The sequence below is a fragment of the Quercus suber genome, unplaced genomic scaffold (genome assembly GCF_002906115.3).
Source record: "Quercus suber isolate HL8 unplaced genomic scaffold, Cork oak 2.0 scaffold_377, whole genome shotgun sequence".
Taxonomy (NCBI): domain Eukaryota; kingdom Viridiplantae; phylum Streptophyta; class Magnoliopsida; order Fagales; family Fagaceae; genus Quercus; species Quercus suber.
In genome coordinates, this window is record NW_027069829.1 from 54,715 (window position 1) to 72,546 (window position 17,832).

The following is a 17,832-nucleotide window of genomic DNA, read 5'->3' on the forward strand; positions in this document are numbered from 1 at the left end:
AAACGACATTAAACCCAACAACCCACAATCGGCCCAAAACCCATCATCACCACACCCACAACTAGCCACAAAACTCATCACCACCAAACCCACAAGCGGCCACAAAACCCATCATAACCACACCCATAACTAGCCACAAAACCCATCACCATCACAAAAGAGAGAACGAAGAGAGAAAAAAGATTTGAGTCTTAGGAGAAGAAAAGAGGAGGAGAAGAGAGGAAAAAAAAAGATAGAAGAAAGAGAGAGATACAATTGGAGCTATAAAGACAAAGAAATAGAAGAAAGAGAGGGGATTGGAAAAAAAAAATTTTTAATTTTTTTTAAAACTTTGTAACTATAGTAAGTTGTCATTTTTTGTAGTTTATCGTATCTTGAGTGTTAAAATTTTTAACTTTAGCGCCATCAATGTAGCATGCATTTGTTGTTTGTGTTGCTTAAAAATAGCTTTTTAGCAATTTAAAAGCATCGCTGTGAATGCTCTAAGTCAATCCAAAAGCACTTCTCTTAATTTTTTATGTTAACATGCATTTTTAATTAATTTAAATACCTATTTTTATTGCTTTTTCGAATTCATAATGTAATTTATGAATTGTTATGCAATATTACTCTCAGATGCATGTATGATCCATACATTTGGACTAAGGGGTGTCTAGACCCGATCAGTGACCAACAAACCAACGAAACTACCCGATGTTGATCCATAGCCCGTCTGATTTGAAGCTGCAATCGGTCAGCCATAGGTCTCCACTGCCAAGAACCAACATTGGTGGGCTGAGTAACGGATTTCCTTCTTTAAAACATGAGCTACCTAACCTAACTAATGATATAGGAACTCTGACTAGATTCAAGAAGATCAAGTTCAAATTTGGCGATATTTCGACCATATCTGGTAAGTTCTTGACTAGATCTAGCGAGATCCAGTCAGATCCGACCAAATTCGCTTCTATTTTAGCGACTTTTTGTAGAATCCGATGACCTCCAGCAAAATTCTGCAACCTCCACCACTAATCGAACCAACTGACATTCATCTAAGCTTGAAACTAACTTGACCCATTGATGTTGAAAATCGGTTATGGGTCTCTCTGCCTTTGTCAGGGTTACTGTATTGTTATTAGCTATTACTGTTGTTGTTACTAGCTATTGTTACTGTTATTAGATATTGTTGAATGCAATTTACAAGTTAAAGGAGTTAGTTAGTACAATTTTTGGTTAGTTGGTTATTGCCAATTGTATAAGAATTGGTTACAAGGGTTAGTTAGGTTGGGACATCTTGTCCAAAGAGGCAGTAGCCATTGTATAAGGAACTCAGGCAATAAGAATACTCTTTCAATTCATTGTATAACTCTCTCTCTCTCTCTCTCTCTCTCTCTCAAGAGGTCCTAGTTGTCCTCTAATTCAGCTTCAAGGTTTTGTTCAACAAAACCTTAGTAGCCTTCCACCCAATGTGAGTAAGTTGGGTCCAGATTGAGTCCAAAATTGAACTGACCCGACCCAACTCATGAAAATACCTATTTGGACCTAATATTCATTTATAAGTTATGTTGCAAATGCTCATTAGTCAATACATAAAGAAACCTTGAACATGGACCAAAGTTCCAAAGCAAAATGCTAGAGTTAATTGTGATAATAAGTCATTAAACTACAGAGAAGAAAAAGTAAAACCTTGTTAATAATGCATTGCTAAAAATTCTAAGATGCCTTCTAATTTTGTACCATTGAAAGTGTTGATAACTGACCAATTTGTAGGAAACAAAAGAAAAGAAGAATAGTAAACTGAGCTTATATTTTGTTTTCAAAAAAAGTGGGAATCTTCTACCAATGGAGGGCGTTGGATCAAAACTACAGTGTTTTGAACCTCTTAAAATTATATTTTTGACATCACTAGCAAATAGGCCTATTAGCTCAGCTGGTTAGAGCGTCGTGCTAATAACGCGAAGGTCGCAGGTTCGAGACCTGCATGGGCCACTTTTGGTGATTTTTCTTTTTTTTTCTATGCCGGTCAGAACTGGGCCACTGTTATTTTTTCTAACGAGAACTACTGGGAAAGCCCAAACGACTCTAAACGAAGTATAAGGCCCAGAGTTGGGGCTTAAAGTTTTCTATTTATTAACAAGGCTCATGAAAGAATTGGCTTTTTTTTTATTTTTTTATTTATAGAGAAAATGTGTAATTTTTTTTAATAGAAAATGGGTAATTAAATTATGCATCAACGGCTTTGAATCCTTTCTAACCTTTTATTTAAGGTAAATTGTTCCAAGTACTTTAACCGAAAAAAAAAAAAAAAAAAAAGTTACAGAGAAAATGGGTAATTTTTTTTAAAATAGAAAATGGGTAATCAAATTATGCATCAAAGGCTTTACAATGCATACTGTATTGTTTAGAAAATGAACAGTACGTAGAAAGAAAATATTATTTTTCTATTTATTAACAAGGCTCATTAAAGAATTGGCTTTTAATTTTTTTTTATTAATAGGGAAAATGGGGTTTTTTTTTTTTTGGGAATAGAGAATGGGTAATTAAATTATGAATCAAAGGCTTAAAGTGCATATTGCATTGTTTAGAAAATGAATTGTAAGTGGAAGAAAATATAGTTATTAAATTTGGATTCAACAACCCGGTCTAAGAGTCAGACCATTGGATCACTGGTTCAATCAATGGGTTACTAGACAAATTACATAGTTATATGAAAAGGTAAAAAGTAAAAAATTATAAAAGTAAGTTTAAAACGTCATAAAATAAAATAAAAATTGATAATAAAAAAATAGACATGTCTAATTATTAATAAAAATTAAGTCCATAAAACAAGTCAACTAATATGATTAAAACTCTAGGTCTCACAACTACTAACATCACTAAAAATATATAAAATTAAATGATGTCATATTGTAGTAAAATCATATTGCATTATATTTCTAAAAATTCTAGGAATAAAAGTATATATTACCATTCAAAGTCACATTCTATGCATAATGCATATCTCATTAGTTGCCCTAATCCCATAGATTAAGATTTGAGCTAAAACTTGAAACTCTATCTTTTATTGAAAAGATACGCATTAACATCATTATAAAATTTCTTGTTTTAATTATGGTTTAAATTCAAAAAAGGTTTTTTCTAAAAAAATAAAAAATTAAAAAAAGGGTATTGCAATGAACCCATAAATGGTAATTTTATTAAAATTTCAAAATAGAATAGGTCACAAAAATCCATTTATGTTACAAGAAAATTGTTGGGTCTTATTGGGTTTTATCGATTCAATTGTATAAGTAGTCCAGTTAAACAACTAGGTTATTTGTTCAACTGGGCAGGTCAGTCAATTTTAATAACTAATGCGTAAAATTGGTGTTTTTTTTGCAGTTTTTGTAATTTTTCTTCTTTTGTTAAAAAGCCTCTATTGTAACTTTTTTATTTTTAAAGAGTCTCTTTTGTATTTTAATTTAGTTATATAATATCTTTTTGGAACTCAACTTTCTCGAAAATAAGTTCAAAGTATAACTCAATTTTGCCAAATTTTATGCAATTTAGTGATATGTGACAAATGTGAAACTCAATTTCCTCAAACTCGAGTTTCACATTTCACTAAATTGCATAGAACTCAACTTTGGTAAAATTGAGTTTTACTTTGAATTTGATTTTGAGAAAATCATATTTTTTTTTGAGGAGAAAATCAAGTTGGTTACTTAACTATACTGTTTGTAACAAATATGTGGAATATCATTTTTTTTTTTTTGGAATATTAAAAACTAGTACTAGATCTTTTGGTTCACGATAAAAAAAAATCTACTTCTAGTGTACAATCATGGGACGCCAACAACCACTCTCCCTCCCCTCCTCTGAGCGTGAAAACAGAGGACTTTCTCTGTTCAGTAAATATCATCACGAGGCACAGACAGGCACATCTTCCATGCCCCAACTCCCAAATGCAACCTGAAAACTCAAATCACCTTGCCCCAAACTTTTCTTCTCTCCCACAAACAATCTAGCTAATCAGAAAAATATCCAGAATGCTTTCGCAGTAGACTTGAGACTCATATATCATATGTATGGCTTCACCATCACAAGCGTGTAAATGGTCACGGACCACAACCACCATTAAGCCCTCTTCTTCTTCTCTATTCAACCCATCCATTTTCTTTGCCTTCCACACCGCTCCCCCAAAACGACCTCGTATCTTTTCTCTGCACCGTTCTTCTTCTTCTTCTTCTTCGAAGCCCAAACAGAGACTAACAAAGTCATTGGATTCGGATGATTCGACCTCGCAACCAAACACATTCTCAGCTAACCCAAATTCTCGATCCAAAACGAGACCGCCTCTAAGTTTCAAGTCCTTGTCTGGAAAGCGATCTCTCTGGCGAAGGATATTTTTCGCTTCCAAGAAACTCAGAAGCATCATTCTGCTCAATGTTATCACTCTTGTCTACGGTAATTTCGCCCCCTTCTTCTCTGTTTGGTTCCTGAGAAAATGAAAATAGTTTATTTTCTTAAAATTTTTAATTCTTTTAAGATATGGAACTTAAAATTAATCCTTTTTGTTTTAGTACTTGTAGTTGTGAATTTCATATTGTATGGCTTGCTTTCCTTTGCAATAATTTTTATTGATTTTGATGGATTCAAAGAGAAAAATGTAACTCTATGATATATAGGTTGGAAATTTTGAGAGAATTTCAGTGAGATTGTGGTGGTGCTAAGTATTAAGATTGCACTATCTGGCAGTGGTAGGTATAAAAAAAGATAACCCTTTTGGTATATGATATAATAGTTGTACATGATGGGTTTCTTGGTGATTTGGCTTTATAGATTTCTTTCAGTTGATTCTGCTAAGAGAAAGAAAAACATGTTTTGATCCATTTATAATTAGTTAGGAAATGTGAAAGATTATTTGGTTGTGAAAATGATGTAAATCGTGTTGTACATTGGCGCTCCATCTCCTCTATTTAAATATATGATGAACCTCATGAGAGCATCACATGTAAAAAACAAATAACTGTGATCAGTGCATGAGATTCAGTTTATGTTTAAGTAATACTAAAATGTGTATGCGTTTAGAATGTGTGCATGATGTGCCTGTATATATTATAATACATATATGTACATAAATGTTTTTTTTTTGTTAGGTCATATGAAAGACATTAATGGTACATTTGGATGGCAGGATTTGGGCATGTGAATTTGGATTTGGGTGATTAAAATCCAAATGCCTTGTTTGGATAGTTTAAAAAATGTCATGGATTTGGATTTGATAAATCACAAATCCACAAAAAGATTTTAAGCCTTGAAATACTTGAATTTGAAATAACTTCTAAACCCATGAAATTTTAGAAATCCTTAAGACATACTTCAATAGATTTAAAATTTTATAATTTCATGTCATCATAGGTATAAAACACATAATTTTAAAATTTACAGATTTGGAATCAAAATCCATTAGTTTAAAATCCAAATCCAAATCCAAATTCAAATTTAAGTATCCAAGCGCAACTCAAAAGAGAAATTGCTAAAGGGGTGCAACCTAGTGCACAACAAGTGTGCGAAGGAAAAGTCCTACACAAAATAAAAATGAAAGTAAAAAAATAAAAAACTTCAAAGTTAAGGAAAACTCAAGGTATCCAGGGACTGTAGAAAGTCCTCAATGGAATAAGCCTGAGAAGTTGTAGTCCAATCATACAACGTGTTCAAGAATAAAACCTTCAACTTTGTAGTGTGCATCTCTTCCAGCTTTCCCACTAAAGCAATGCACATTTCTTTCTTTACAAAGACATTACATTAAACACAGAGGAACAACGTTCTAAATCTTTCCTTTGGTTCTCATACCAAAACGTCCCTTCCAACAAGATAATAGTTATGACATGGAAGGCGGTGCCCTAGAAACATCAAACGAGCAAAAAGAGACCACAATTCCCAAGCCACTGCACTGAAGGAAAAGATGAGCCACACTCTCTCCTTTGTTGTGCACATAAAGTCCAGCTGCTGGTGGTCAATCCCCTGAGTTGCTGATTTGGATAAAAATCTATTATGGTATATGTAATTAGAATCATTTGGAATATATGATTGAGGAGAGAGGTTTAGATAAAAGAGCACCTATATCTTAGGGCTTAATGGTGGAGCATGACGTGCTCACTTTGGAGCAATCAATTGACAGCAGGTGTTGAGATAGTGGAATCTTTTATACCAATTTGTTGTGTTTTGGCCTTAGACCTATGAGGAACAATCACACAAGGAACATGAAGATTTATGTTGTTTGGTCTTAGACCTATGTTTTTGGGTGGCATCTAGGAGAAAGTTCGCTAAGAGAATAGGGAATTACAATAGTGGCACAAAGGACTCTCACACAGCCAAAGTTATTTGGAATTGTTGCTGTGGAAAATGCCTAAAACAATAAGGAGCAGTCCAAATACAAGTCAATATTGGTTAAGTGTAAACCAACATAACTCAGGAGACTAATCCTATGTGAGCAAATTGGAGTGCTACACTTATGCAACTCCTCCTAATTGAAGCGACTTTATAACAGCAGGTGTTGGTGTTGGCAGGGAAAAACCAGTAAATTCTGCAGATTTTATATTTATTTTCTCATTTTTAAGATTATTTGCTCATTTATATTGTATTGAGAGTTATTAGTTTTTTGAGGAACCACCAAACCAGGGGTTCACCTCTAACTCTGTGACTTATATTTGGAGTCACACTGTTTCTTTCTCTTGGAATTTATTGCTACAAAAGGTCTCTTAAGTTTATGCAACCTCTTGTGGATTACAACAAATATTCTTATGGTTTAGCTGACTTTGAGAACAGACAGTTGAGGAGATATGGAAATAGGTGGAAGCGAAACTACATCTTAGAGCGTTGATCATGAGAATATTGTGGAACACAAATAGCAGTTCCTCTTCCTATCTCTCATGTGGGTATGCTTGAGTGTAGGGCATAATAACATTGCTTTCTCCAATGGCTCTTCTCTAATTGTGGAATTTCTATCAGCTATTTAGTCATTTAAAAGCAATTAATCTCTGAATTTTCTGTCTTAGAAATAAAGACTAGCTTATGTAGAATTCACTAGTTAACAGCTATGATATGGGCAAGAGTAGTACTAGGATGGAAAAAGTCACCCTTTTAAACTTATTTTCCCCCATTTTTTGGACTGTATTTACATGAGCAGCTTTAACTGCTTTGTGTAATAGTTATAATTGTTACCTATGATAAAGGCAGATAAGTGAATTAGTAGTTAATATGTTAACAACTAAAACACCCCTCCGTGTGTTTGTGTATGCACATGCATGCACATACTTGTTGAGTACAGAATCTTTTTTGTAAAAAACGATTACCATTCTTCATTTTCTATATGGGATAATAACACTTGAATTTTCATCCATTCCCTTTGCATTAGTAGTGACTCATTTGTTACTTCTAAATTGACAGTGCATGGGTTGCTGTATTAATATTTTGTTCTTTTATGTTGCAGCTAGTAACATTCCGGTTGTGAAAGAGGTTGAAGCGATTATGGACCCAGCAACCTTCACTGTTGTGCGCTTTGCAATGTCTGCCATTCCATTCATCCCATTTGTATGGCAAGCACGAGGTGATGTTCGTACCCGTAATGCAGGGATAGAGTTGGGTTTCTGGGTCAGTTTGGGATACCTTATGCAGGCCCTTGGGTTGCTAACATCTGATGCTGGGCGTGCATCATTTATATCCATGTTCACTGTTAGTTTCTTAGCTGATCCACTTTTATGTTCAGAAAAAATTGTTGTTATGCGAGAATTCCTGAAACTACAATTTTGGTATAATTTTTGGTTCAATTTTGATCAGGTTATTGTGGTTCCCTTGCTTGATGGTATGTTAGGAGCAGAAGTTCCCTCACTTACCTGGTTTGGAGCTGTCGTGTCTATTTTAGGAGTTGCAATGCTGGAATCCAGTGGATCACCCCCATGTGTAGGTGTTCTCTCTTTTCTCACTTTTCTTTGCTATTCTGTTGTATACTTCCCATGAATGAGAACAGTGCTTTGATGAATTTTTCACTGCCTATAAAAATAAGTGTAGGTGTTCTCCTTCGGTTATCAATTGTTTTTCTTTTTATACTGTGACTGTAATACGTTTGATGATAAAGGCATGCGAGAAAACAATCTTCATAATTTACGTGTCACAGCAAATAGTTGGTTAAAGTTTACTGTTAACATCTATTCTCTCCTTAAACTATTTCAGGTTGGAGATCTTTTGAACTTCTTAAGTGCAGTGTTTTTCGGTGTCCATATGCTAAGGACTGAACATATATCACGAAGCACAAAGAGAGAGAACTTTTTGCCTCTTCTTGGATATGAGGTTAGCCTATTGTTCCATTTCCATGTATATAATGGGAACAAAAAAGAGGCCTTTGAGTCTTATTGCATGGTTTGATCAGTTGTAATATGTTCCATTCAGGTATGTGTTGTTGCTCTATCATCAATCCTATGGTATTTTATAGGAGGTTGCTTTGGTGGCATGCAAGAGTTCAGGCCATCATTGTGGACATGGACAATGCTTTGGAATTGGATGGTTGCATTTCCATGGATACCTGCGCTTTACACAGGCGTATTTTCAACTGGGTTATGTTTATGGATAGAGGTATGCTTCTTTGTTTCTTAACTCTGACAACATGAAATATATAACGTTGAAAGGTTTTTCTTTGTACTTCTTACTCTTGCTTCCCTCTTTTAAGGTGGTATCATTCAATGAATTCTACTTTATAAAGCCTTTATATTGGAATGGTGACAGCTGTCCCATTTTTTATCTAGGAAATATATTTGTTTACTGATGGGCATATAAAAAATTTAAACCATTCAACACATGTTCATTTGGCCATTTTCCATTTTCTTGTACTGACCAAAGAATCTACTATCTTTTGGTTCATCAATAGCTGGTTTTTTCTTCAAGAATTTGTGAATTAATTTGTTAATTATATTCTCAATCTGTTCATTCAGATGCTTGCTCTTGAAGCTGTCTCTTCAAGTTTTCCTTCAATCGATCAATAGGCCAAAAGAACCTATCTGATTTCTCTTTCCGATTTAATTTTGAGAAATTCTTTTTATTATCCCCTTTTGGGAATAAAAAACTTTTAAATTCATCCCTCTAGACCATTTATTAGGCTCTAGTTATCGGTGATGACCTCAATTTCCTTCCTGATTGTTTCTCTTGACTATCAATCAATCATATTTCTTTGCAATTTCCCCTTTTTAATAGTTGTGTTTATATATCATGCCAAGAAAAATCCTCAATTCTTGTTGTTAGTAACATTGGCTGTATAACTACTGGAGCGTGATTGTTAAAAATTATCTTTCAGTAATGAAATAGTTTCGATCATTTTGAATATTGGAGAGGTTGTTCCATTTTTATGTATCTGAGGTTGATATGATATTAAAGACCATGATGCCATGAATTGGAAGAGAAGTGGACATGTTGGTTCCTTTATCCCCTTAGCTCATTATTTTCACTGAATTGAGAAATTCACATACAATCTCCAAAAGGATGAGCAAGAGAATTTAAACATTTGAGCTGAAAAAAGCGCATACTGTACAATTGTTCACACTTTTAGTTTTAACTGAATTAAGAAATTTATATATAATATAAAAAAAACACAAGAACAAGATAATTTAACCTTCTGAAAATTTCAAGTGTGGAATTGGAAGTTCTTGGATTTCACATGTTCACTACAAAAGAACCAGAACTAAAGAAAGTTTTTAGTGTTCTTATTCTGCAATATGTTGTCTTTTAACAATGGTTTCATTGTAAAAGTTAATTAATTGTACAGATGGCTGCAATGCGTGATGTATCAGCCACAGAAACTGCAATAATTTATGGGTTGGAGCCGGTCTGGGGTGCTGGTTTTTCATGGGTTCTCCTTGGTGAAAGGTGGGGTGCTGCTGGTTGGATTGGTGCTGCTCTTGTGTTAGGTAACGTCTATGTTCTGCTAATTATTAGTTATTGTGATGTATATTCTATAGCTACCAAATCTGGTTTTCTGCTTTCCCCTGTGTGTAAAAAAAAAGGTGTAAATTACATAAATCCCCCTATAGGTTGGGGATTGTTTCAAATTAGAACCTGGAATTTTTTGAATTGTTTAAATTTACCCCTCAGAGAGCTATTCTCAGCTAAGTAATGAAAAACCAAGTAAATTGTACTTAAGATTTACCTTGCCATTAAAAGACTTGTCAGATGAATACCAAAGAAATAGAGAGACTAAAAAACGCAAACACAAAACCCATGTAACTTGAGTTTTTTCCAATCTTTTCCTTTCAGATACATAGTAATGGAATATGATTCTCTCCATTTGTTTTTATAATTAAGGGAGTTCATGTTATGGTCAAATTATAATGTTTCACAAATATAAAATTGTACCTAATGCCATGTCATTTAAAATCAATTATCGACCCTTATTTGGTGGAACAATTTGTACTTTAGATTTATAAAAATTAAATATTTACTGTGAAATGGATAGGATGCATTTCAAAGCAAAAAAGAGGATCTTGATTTTCAAAGTAGTAACAAACGTGATACTGGTCATTGAAGCATTAACTTCCTCTTAATCGGTATGCCTTTAACGCTATATATAAATTGCACCATTAGAAGAAGTTTGTGGCTGACCATGAGAGGCACTTCCTCTACTCTTAGTAGAGGAAGCATAAATGCATTCAATTCCTTATCCACTATGCAAGACACAAACAGGTTGTATACGTGCAAAACCTGAAGGTTGTGGAAATATTTTACACATCATTCCCTTCCCCCCCCCCCCCCCCCCCCCTCTGATAATACTTGAACCCTAGTTTGAGGTACAACAATTTGGCTGTCACCATTGGAACCAAGGTCATCCCCAAATCTTAAAAAAGGAGTAGATGTGACATTTCTCCCAAAATTTTGCATGTCTTGTTGCAACACATTTGTTGAGTGATGATTTCCACACATATTGTTTGTATCTGAAATTATTTTACGTGTCAATGATCAAGGAGCACAAACAAAATTTTTTCAAGATTTTATTTTTAAATTTTGAATTTGAGCTTTAATGTTGATGGGGATTTATTGGGATGTAATTGTGGCTTGATGTCTCCCTGAAGCTTGGTCAAAAGAGGCTCTAGGAATGGTTTGAGAAAGTTAAATCTGAATCATATTTTTATTAAAGGTTTTTCTCTTAACTTAGTTTTTTCTTGTTGATGAAGCCTAGGGTTTCAGGGAGATTCTAGGTGGTAAAACCTTGGATTTTTTCCTATTTTTCTTTCTTTTCCGTTATTTCTATTTAATACGTCTTTTCAGCATCACTTTACCTGTCTTTGTAGGTGGGAGCTTAACAGTCCAGATATTTGGTTCTTTTCCCAGAAAGGCCAGTGAAGATGATGAGAAAAGTGAGACTGGTGATCGCATGTTTGTTACTGATAAGCAAAATGGTATTTCTACCACTCCGGTTGTGTCAGTTCAAGCAGGGATGTTCCTGGTCTATTAAAGAAGCCTCGTCACTAGTAACTCTTGTTTTTTTTTCCTGGAAAATACATTCTCTAATCCTCATGAGCTCGCTTGTAATTATATAATTCATAAGGTCATCAATTTGATAGCTGCTGCCTGCTCGAGGCTTGAAAGCTTTCAGCCGTTGATGCAAGCAAATGTAGAAATAGTCCTCTGTACATCAGCAATAGGAAAATACTATATTTTGATTCTTCATCCCCACTAATCTAATGTATAGTGTAGATATTATTCTTGCAATGTCCAAAATACTCTCTTAGTACGATTTAGTTATCAAACAACAATCAATTTTGCTTTTTGTAATTGCAACTCATGGGTCTGATGACGAATTTGTGGTTTCATATATAGCACCTTGTTGATACGAAAATACTGTAATATTTAATTGTTTCAGGCTTTCAGCTAATATAAACGTACAATTAGTGTTAGGTACAATACGGCAGCAATTAAAACAACACACCTGCTGGAGAATTGGACAATAAGATCCTTGTCACAGATCCGACTGATACTCTTTAAAAGATTTGCTTTCAGACCTTCCACAGAAAGAAAATCATCTAACCTAGGCGGGCCATGTATGGTTATGGTCCGTTTTACACGAATTTGAGTCCTGCTACTGTCACCAAAGGTTACAGATTTACTTCTCCTTTCCTCTTAAGGTCTTGAATATGGACCTATCACCAGTCATATGTCTTGAATATCCACTGTCAAGATACAACAAACATGTGTCTAGCATTTTTAGTGCAGTATGTACAACAAGACAATTTTTATCCTCCTCTATCCAAACCTTTTTAACATGGAGAAACATAGTTTGATCTAGTCTTAGAGGCTTAGACTTTGGGTGAATTTGACAATAACTCACTAATGAGTCCAACCTGCTGGGATAAAGCTCTAACAGGACTTTCTAGACCTCTCTCTCATTAGGTTTATGATAGGTATATCTAGAAGCGTCCTTTGAGATATTAACTGGGTACATCTAGATCTAGAATGATTAGTAGTGTTGACATGTGGGATTGGAGATCCCTAGCATGCTTTCTAGAGTGAGATTTGAGTTTGGATCTAGTACCACAATCTAGCTTATGTTCAGGGCTTTTAATCTTTTCCCTAAGAAAAAATTATCACCCTTCCGTTTTCCAACTAAGATGATGGTGTCTTCCAATTCAGTGCTTAGTTTGTCTCTTTCATGGAAGATTATTTACTTTGTCTAGAGATGTTTTAGATATCTTTTTTTTTGTTTTGTTTTGTTTTGTTTTTTTTTTTTGGTTTTTTTTTTTTTTTTTTTTTTTTTTTTGATTTAACAGCTTCACAAAATAACTTATCACTAGAATTTATGAAGTTGGCACAGTTATAAGAGTCATTATCAACCACGCTATTAAGCAAACTATCATGGCAACAGGAGACACTACATTGAGTATTTTCCATGACAACGGGGCACGGATATCACATTTAAAAAAAAAAAAAAAAAAATTCAAAATAGAGTGGGCTGGATAAGATACAAATTCTTAGAAAATTTAGACCATGGTTGATTAGTTTCACCAATCTTATGACAATCCAATTAGATAGCCGATTATGCACTTGGATTCTAATTGGTTTAAACAATGCACATAATTAATATTGTAGTAATAAATAGAGAAATAAAATAAATGAGACAGAAATATAGTTATGAAGGGAAAACCTTGGAAAAACCCTACAGGGGTTTAACGGAAGAATTTGTTAAGGTCAATTTTGTGTTGGTATATTCGTGTCAAAAGATTTAGATGTATTTGCAAAATTTACTTGTATTCAATTTATTTATTGTAATTGTGTTGCGTGTAAAATTGGAGATTCCAAAATTTTCTGCGCACACTATTTGAATGAGTTTAAGTTCAGTCAAGCAAGTTTTAGACCAAAAAAAAAAAGAAAAAAAGAAAAAAAAGAAAAAAGGCTTGCCAGCCTCTCCCTAGTCATCTAGTATGAGAGAATTTTTATTTTTATTTGTCTAAATAGAGAAGCTCACCCATCCCTTGCCAATCATCTCAATCGAGTAAACTTGTTGCTGAAATCCACTGACTTAGGCTTCTTGATGGGCTCTTTGTAGCCACCTAACCCCAAACCGTAGTATAAATATGGTGTTGTAACCCTGATGAAGAATAGAGGAAGATGACAATAATAAATAGGAAAAAAAAAAAAAAAAACCTAGAGAAAGCCATTTAAAAAAAAAAAAAGTTGGTGTCTTCCACCAGCTCCAATTGAATATTCTTGAGAGGAGATTATCATTCAAACGCCTTGTGCAACCTTGAATGTTTGTGAGTTAATAACTTGTAACTTTTGGCCAGAAGTCCTCATGAAAGATGTTATATATAAATTTGGACATAATCAGACATTATTATCCAAATAATTCAGAATCTAACCACCACTTCGATCATCGAAGTTTGATGGCCCTCATTCTCATCAACATATTTTTCATGCTTTTCATTTTATAATCTTCAATTATTGATTTTTCTTTTCTAGACATGGGTGCACGATTTGGTGATGACTTTCAAAGAAAAAGACAATGCTTTATCAAAAGGTAGCAGAGTATATGTATGAATTTCTGCTAATAGCACTATATTTTTATTAAATTCGATTATATTTAGGACAAAGTTTAGTTATAAAATTAGTTATAATTTTAGGCTACAACATTACTTAATAAAATAAATATTATTATATATTTTGAAAATCTAATTAATGAATTGTATGTTTTATACTCTTAATATATATGTCAAATTTTGTGTTAATCTATGATCTAGAAGTTTATATTTTATACACAAATTTAAACTACAAAAATTTACAATTTAAACAATTTATTGATGTCATAACTATTGATCTTTAATTTTTTTAAAATTTGCAAGTATGAAGGATATAAGAAGAAGATGTAATCTAATGGTAAATTTGTTAAATTTTACCTCAAATAAAAAAATATTGTGTAAGGTTGTAACCTTAATTAAGTTACAACATATTTTGGAGCTAAATTTTCTCATTAATTAATGTTAGAAATAATTGAGGCCCAAGAGGGACAAAGTTGTCATAGGCCCATATACTTGTAAAAGAAATTTTCGACATCAAAAAGTGGTTTAAAAATTGCCAAGCAAAATTTATCATAAAAAAGAAGAAGTTTTTGGACAAGTCTATGGGGGTCAAAAATATGTCCTCTTAAAAAAAATGACAAGATGTTGAAGGGTGGCACGTGTGGTTAAATAAAATATCTCTGGCCACACGTTACACGTACCACCACAAACAAAGATAGAAGGTTTGCCTTATTCAAAAAAAAAAAAAAAAAATAACAAAGATGAAAGGAAAGCCACGAGGAAATGGTTAGTTGCAGTTGCAACACATCACCTAAAGTTAAGAGGATTGATATATATTATAAGAAAAAAAAAGAGATCACATGAGTCCGAAAGGAAAAAAAATATTAAAACCCCACTCCTCAAAAGAAGTGGAGTAGCCTGCCAAGTGCCAACTACCTGAAAAGAGAAATGTAGAAACAAAAGAAATGCTGAAAAGTGGGGTTGGCACAAACGAAAAATAAGGAGCTAGAGCATTTTTGGCAATCATAAATGGCATACGTAAGAAAAATTTAGCATAAAAGTACAAAAAGAGTCTAGTAGTTAGATTTGTAAAATTTTATAATTATAAATTTTTTTACAAACTATAGTGCCATCCTAAATGTAAGATGACACAGTAGCATTTTAGTAAAAATTATAATATATTTTAATTGATAAAGTGGAAGAGAGATGAAGGAGAAGAAAGAGAGGGAGAGTTATATTGAAATATATTCATCACAAAAGACAGGGCATCTAGTGGCTTTTTTTTTTTAGTGGCGTTTGTCAAAAACGCTACTATAGGCATATTTATAAATGCGTTTAGGAAGTCATATAGTAGCATTTTAAAAACAATGGGTTTATAGTAGAGTTTTCAAAGGCCTATAGTAGTATTTGTCCTAGTCTTACAAATGTTGCTATAGGTATTTAAAAAAAAAAAACTAAACAAAAAAATAAAATTAAAAAAGGACCTATAGTGGCGTTTGACAATTGCCACTATAGGCACTTTAAAAAAAAAAAAACAAAAAATAAAGGCTAGAGGAAAAAAGACCTATAGTGGCGTTTGACAAAGGCCACTATAGGCTCTTCTATAGTGGCGTTTATCAAATGCCACTATAGGCCCTTGTAAGAGAAGGACCTATAGTAGCGTTTGACAACTGCCACTATAAACACTTTTATTTCTATTTTTATTTTTTATTTTATTTTATTTTATTTTTGTTGGGTTTTTTATTTAATAAGGATTAGAGGAGGAAAAAACACCTATAGTGGCGTTTATGAAAACGCCACTATAGGTCAAGAAAAAAAAAAAAGGTTATGGCCATCATAACCACACACAAAGTCCAAAAAAGGTGATGGCAGACAAATGACTTAACAAGTCTATAGTGGTGTTTGTAAAATGTTGCTATAGCTCAGCACCCAAAAAAAAAAAAAAAAAAAAATCTAAATAGGTTTAGTGGCAAAACAAAAATATGGCATGTTCTAGGAATATGCTATAGAATATGCTTAGAATATTCTATGACATATTCCAAAATATTCAGTTATATATATATATATAGAGATATACATTAAAACCCACCTACCCCCACCTCCATATTTCTCCATTTTCTCCATGCCAAGCCTCCGTTTTCTTTTCTCTTTGGTTTTGTTTTGTTTTGTTTTTGTTTTCTTATCTTTCTTTATTTTTCTCCCTTATCTCCACTCCTCCATCTTTCTTCTTTTCTTTTTCTTTCACTTCACACTTGGATTGATTCTTTTCTCTTCCTCTCCATTTTGATTTTTTTTTTTTCATTTTATTTGTGGTGGTGTTAATGTTTGTGGGTTTTGGATTTGCAGATGGTGTTGCTGCTTACTGATTTTGTTCAAATTTGTAAATGGTGTTTGATGCCATTGGTTGTATAGTTGTAGGTAAGCATTTTTAAATTTTTTTTAATGATTGTTTTGGTCTATTCATTTTTTGATAATAGTTTTGCTCTATTCCTTGTTTGCTGTCAACTTTGCTTCGTGGGTCTTTGAGATTTCTGATTAATTTTTGTGAATTCTTTGGCTTTTTTATTTTTATTGATAGGTCTATCTCAAGTGTGATAATATCTTTGTTAATAGAACCAAGAAAGTAGTGAAAAATTCAAAATCAATTTGATGATTTCTTTTTACAGGTTGGTCTATGGCGGTTGAATGTGTTGGGGTGGAGTTTCTATTTTCTTTAAAATTTTTTTGGATGTGAGCATGTTGTGTTTGATTTTGAATTTTTTTAGGTGGGTTTGTGTTTCATTTTGAATTTTCTAGGCTAGCTATAGTGTCTTTATTTTGTTTTATTTATGTTTATTTATTTTTTTTGTATCTTTTAATTTAATTAAAAATTTTGATTACCAAAAATTAATTTTTGTTGGTGGTTTTTGGCTATAGTGGCATTTTTTAAAAATTTAAAAAATTGGTCTATAGTGGCGTTTAGAAACACCACTATAGGGTAGACCTATAGTGATGGTACAATAGTGGCGTTTGTAAACGTCACTACAGAAAACGCTGCTATAGCCCAAATGGGCCTATAGTGGTGTTTTTAGTACCTATAGTGGCGTTTCACAAACGCCACTATAGGTCCTTTTTTTTTTTTTTTTAGTGCACAACTTGATTACTTGCAAATATATTGTCCTTGTATGATTACATTCTTATGCTCGAGAGAGAGAGAGAGAACATTCTTACGAAATCAGAGTTTGAGGTAGCCTTTCCTTTCTTTGTGTAAATAGCATCCTAAAGATTCTTAATATGCTGCTTGAAACACTTATACACACAATATGTATGTAGAATGGTATAAGGGATTTTTTCAGTACAGGAACCTACACATTTTGTTATGCCCATATCCCGTGGGATTCCAACCTCATTTATGCAGTCTACGTAAGAACGCTTAAGACATTTTCCATGCTCAACTACTTCAAATTCTAATTCACACAGTTCAAATTTTTTTTTTTTTTTTGAAGCAATCAAGATCTATTTTTTGAATTTCATCAAGTTTAAAGAGATGATGAAATGAGATTGAAAATGAAAAAGGATGGAAAGAGGTGAAGCCACGGTGATTGGCATGGAATTCAATAAGGACGAGGAAAATTGTCACCAAAAGTTTTCTTATAAAATTTGTAGCCATTTTTTTTCACTCACTTAAGCGTATGCATTTACACCTTATATACAATTGAATGATTTCACACATTTAAGATATGGATAATTTAATCAATAAAATGATTTATTTTTTAAAATATTTTTCTTTAAATAGGTATTATTAAGAATTATGATGTTTTGGAATTATGAGCATTTT

The 17,832-nt window shown here is 33.0% G+C and overlaps 1 protein-coding gene and 1 non-coding gene across 2 annotated transcripts; both read left to right on the plus strand.

The window, feature by feature from the left end:
* The first annotated feature begins 1,894 nt into the window (after positions 1-1,894).
* On the plus strand, positions 1,895-1,968 carry TRNAI-AAU (transfer RNA isoleucine (anticodon AAU)). Its single transcript has one exon. It is a non-coding gene; the product is annotated as a tRNA-Ile (tRNA).
* Positions 1,969-3,781: 1,813 nt separating this feature from the next.
* LOC112006570 (uncharacterized) lies at positions 3,782-11,774 on the plus strand. The gene is made up of 7 exons (XM_024038851.2): positions 3,782-4,425; positions 7,454-7,695; positions 7,801-7,923; positions 8,194-8,310; positions 8,410-8,592; positions 9,776-9,917; positions 11,295-11,774. Exons 1-7 carry the CDS (start codon positions 4,047-4,049, stop codon positions 11,456-11,458), a joined length of 1,350 nt encoding a protein of 449 aa, XP_023894619.2. The 5' UTR covers positions 3,782-4,046; the 3' UTR covers positions 11,459-11,774.
* The last annotated feature ends 6,058 nt before the right edge of the window (positions 11,775-17,832 follow it).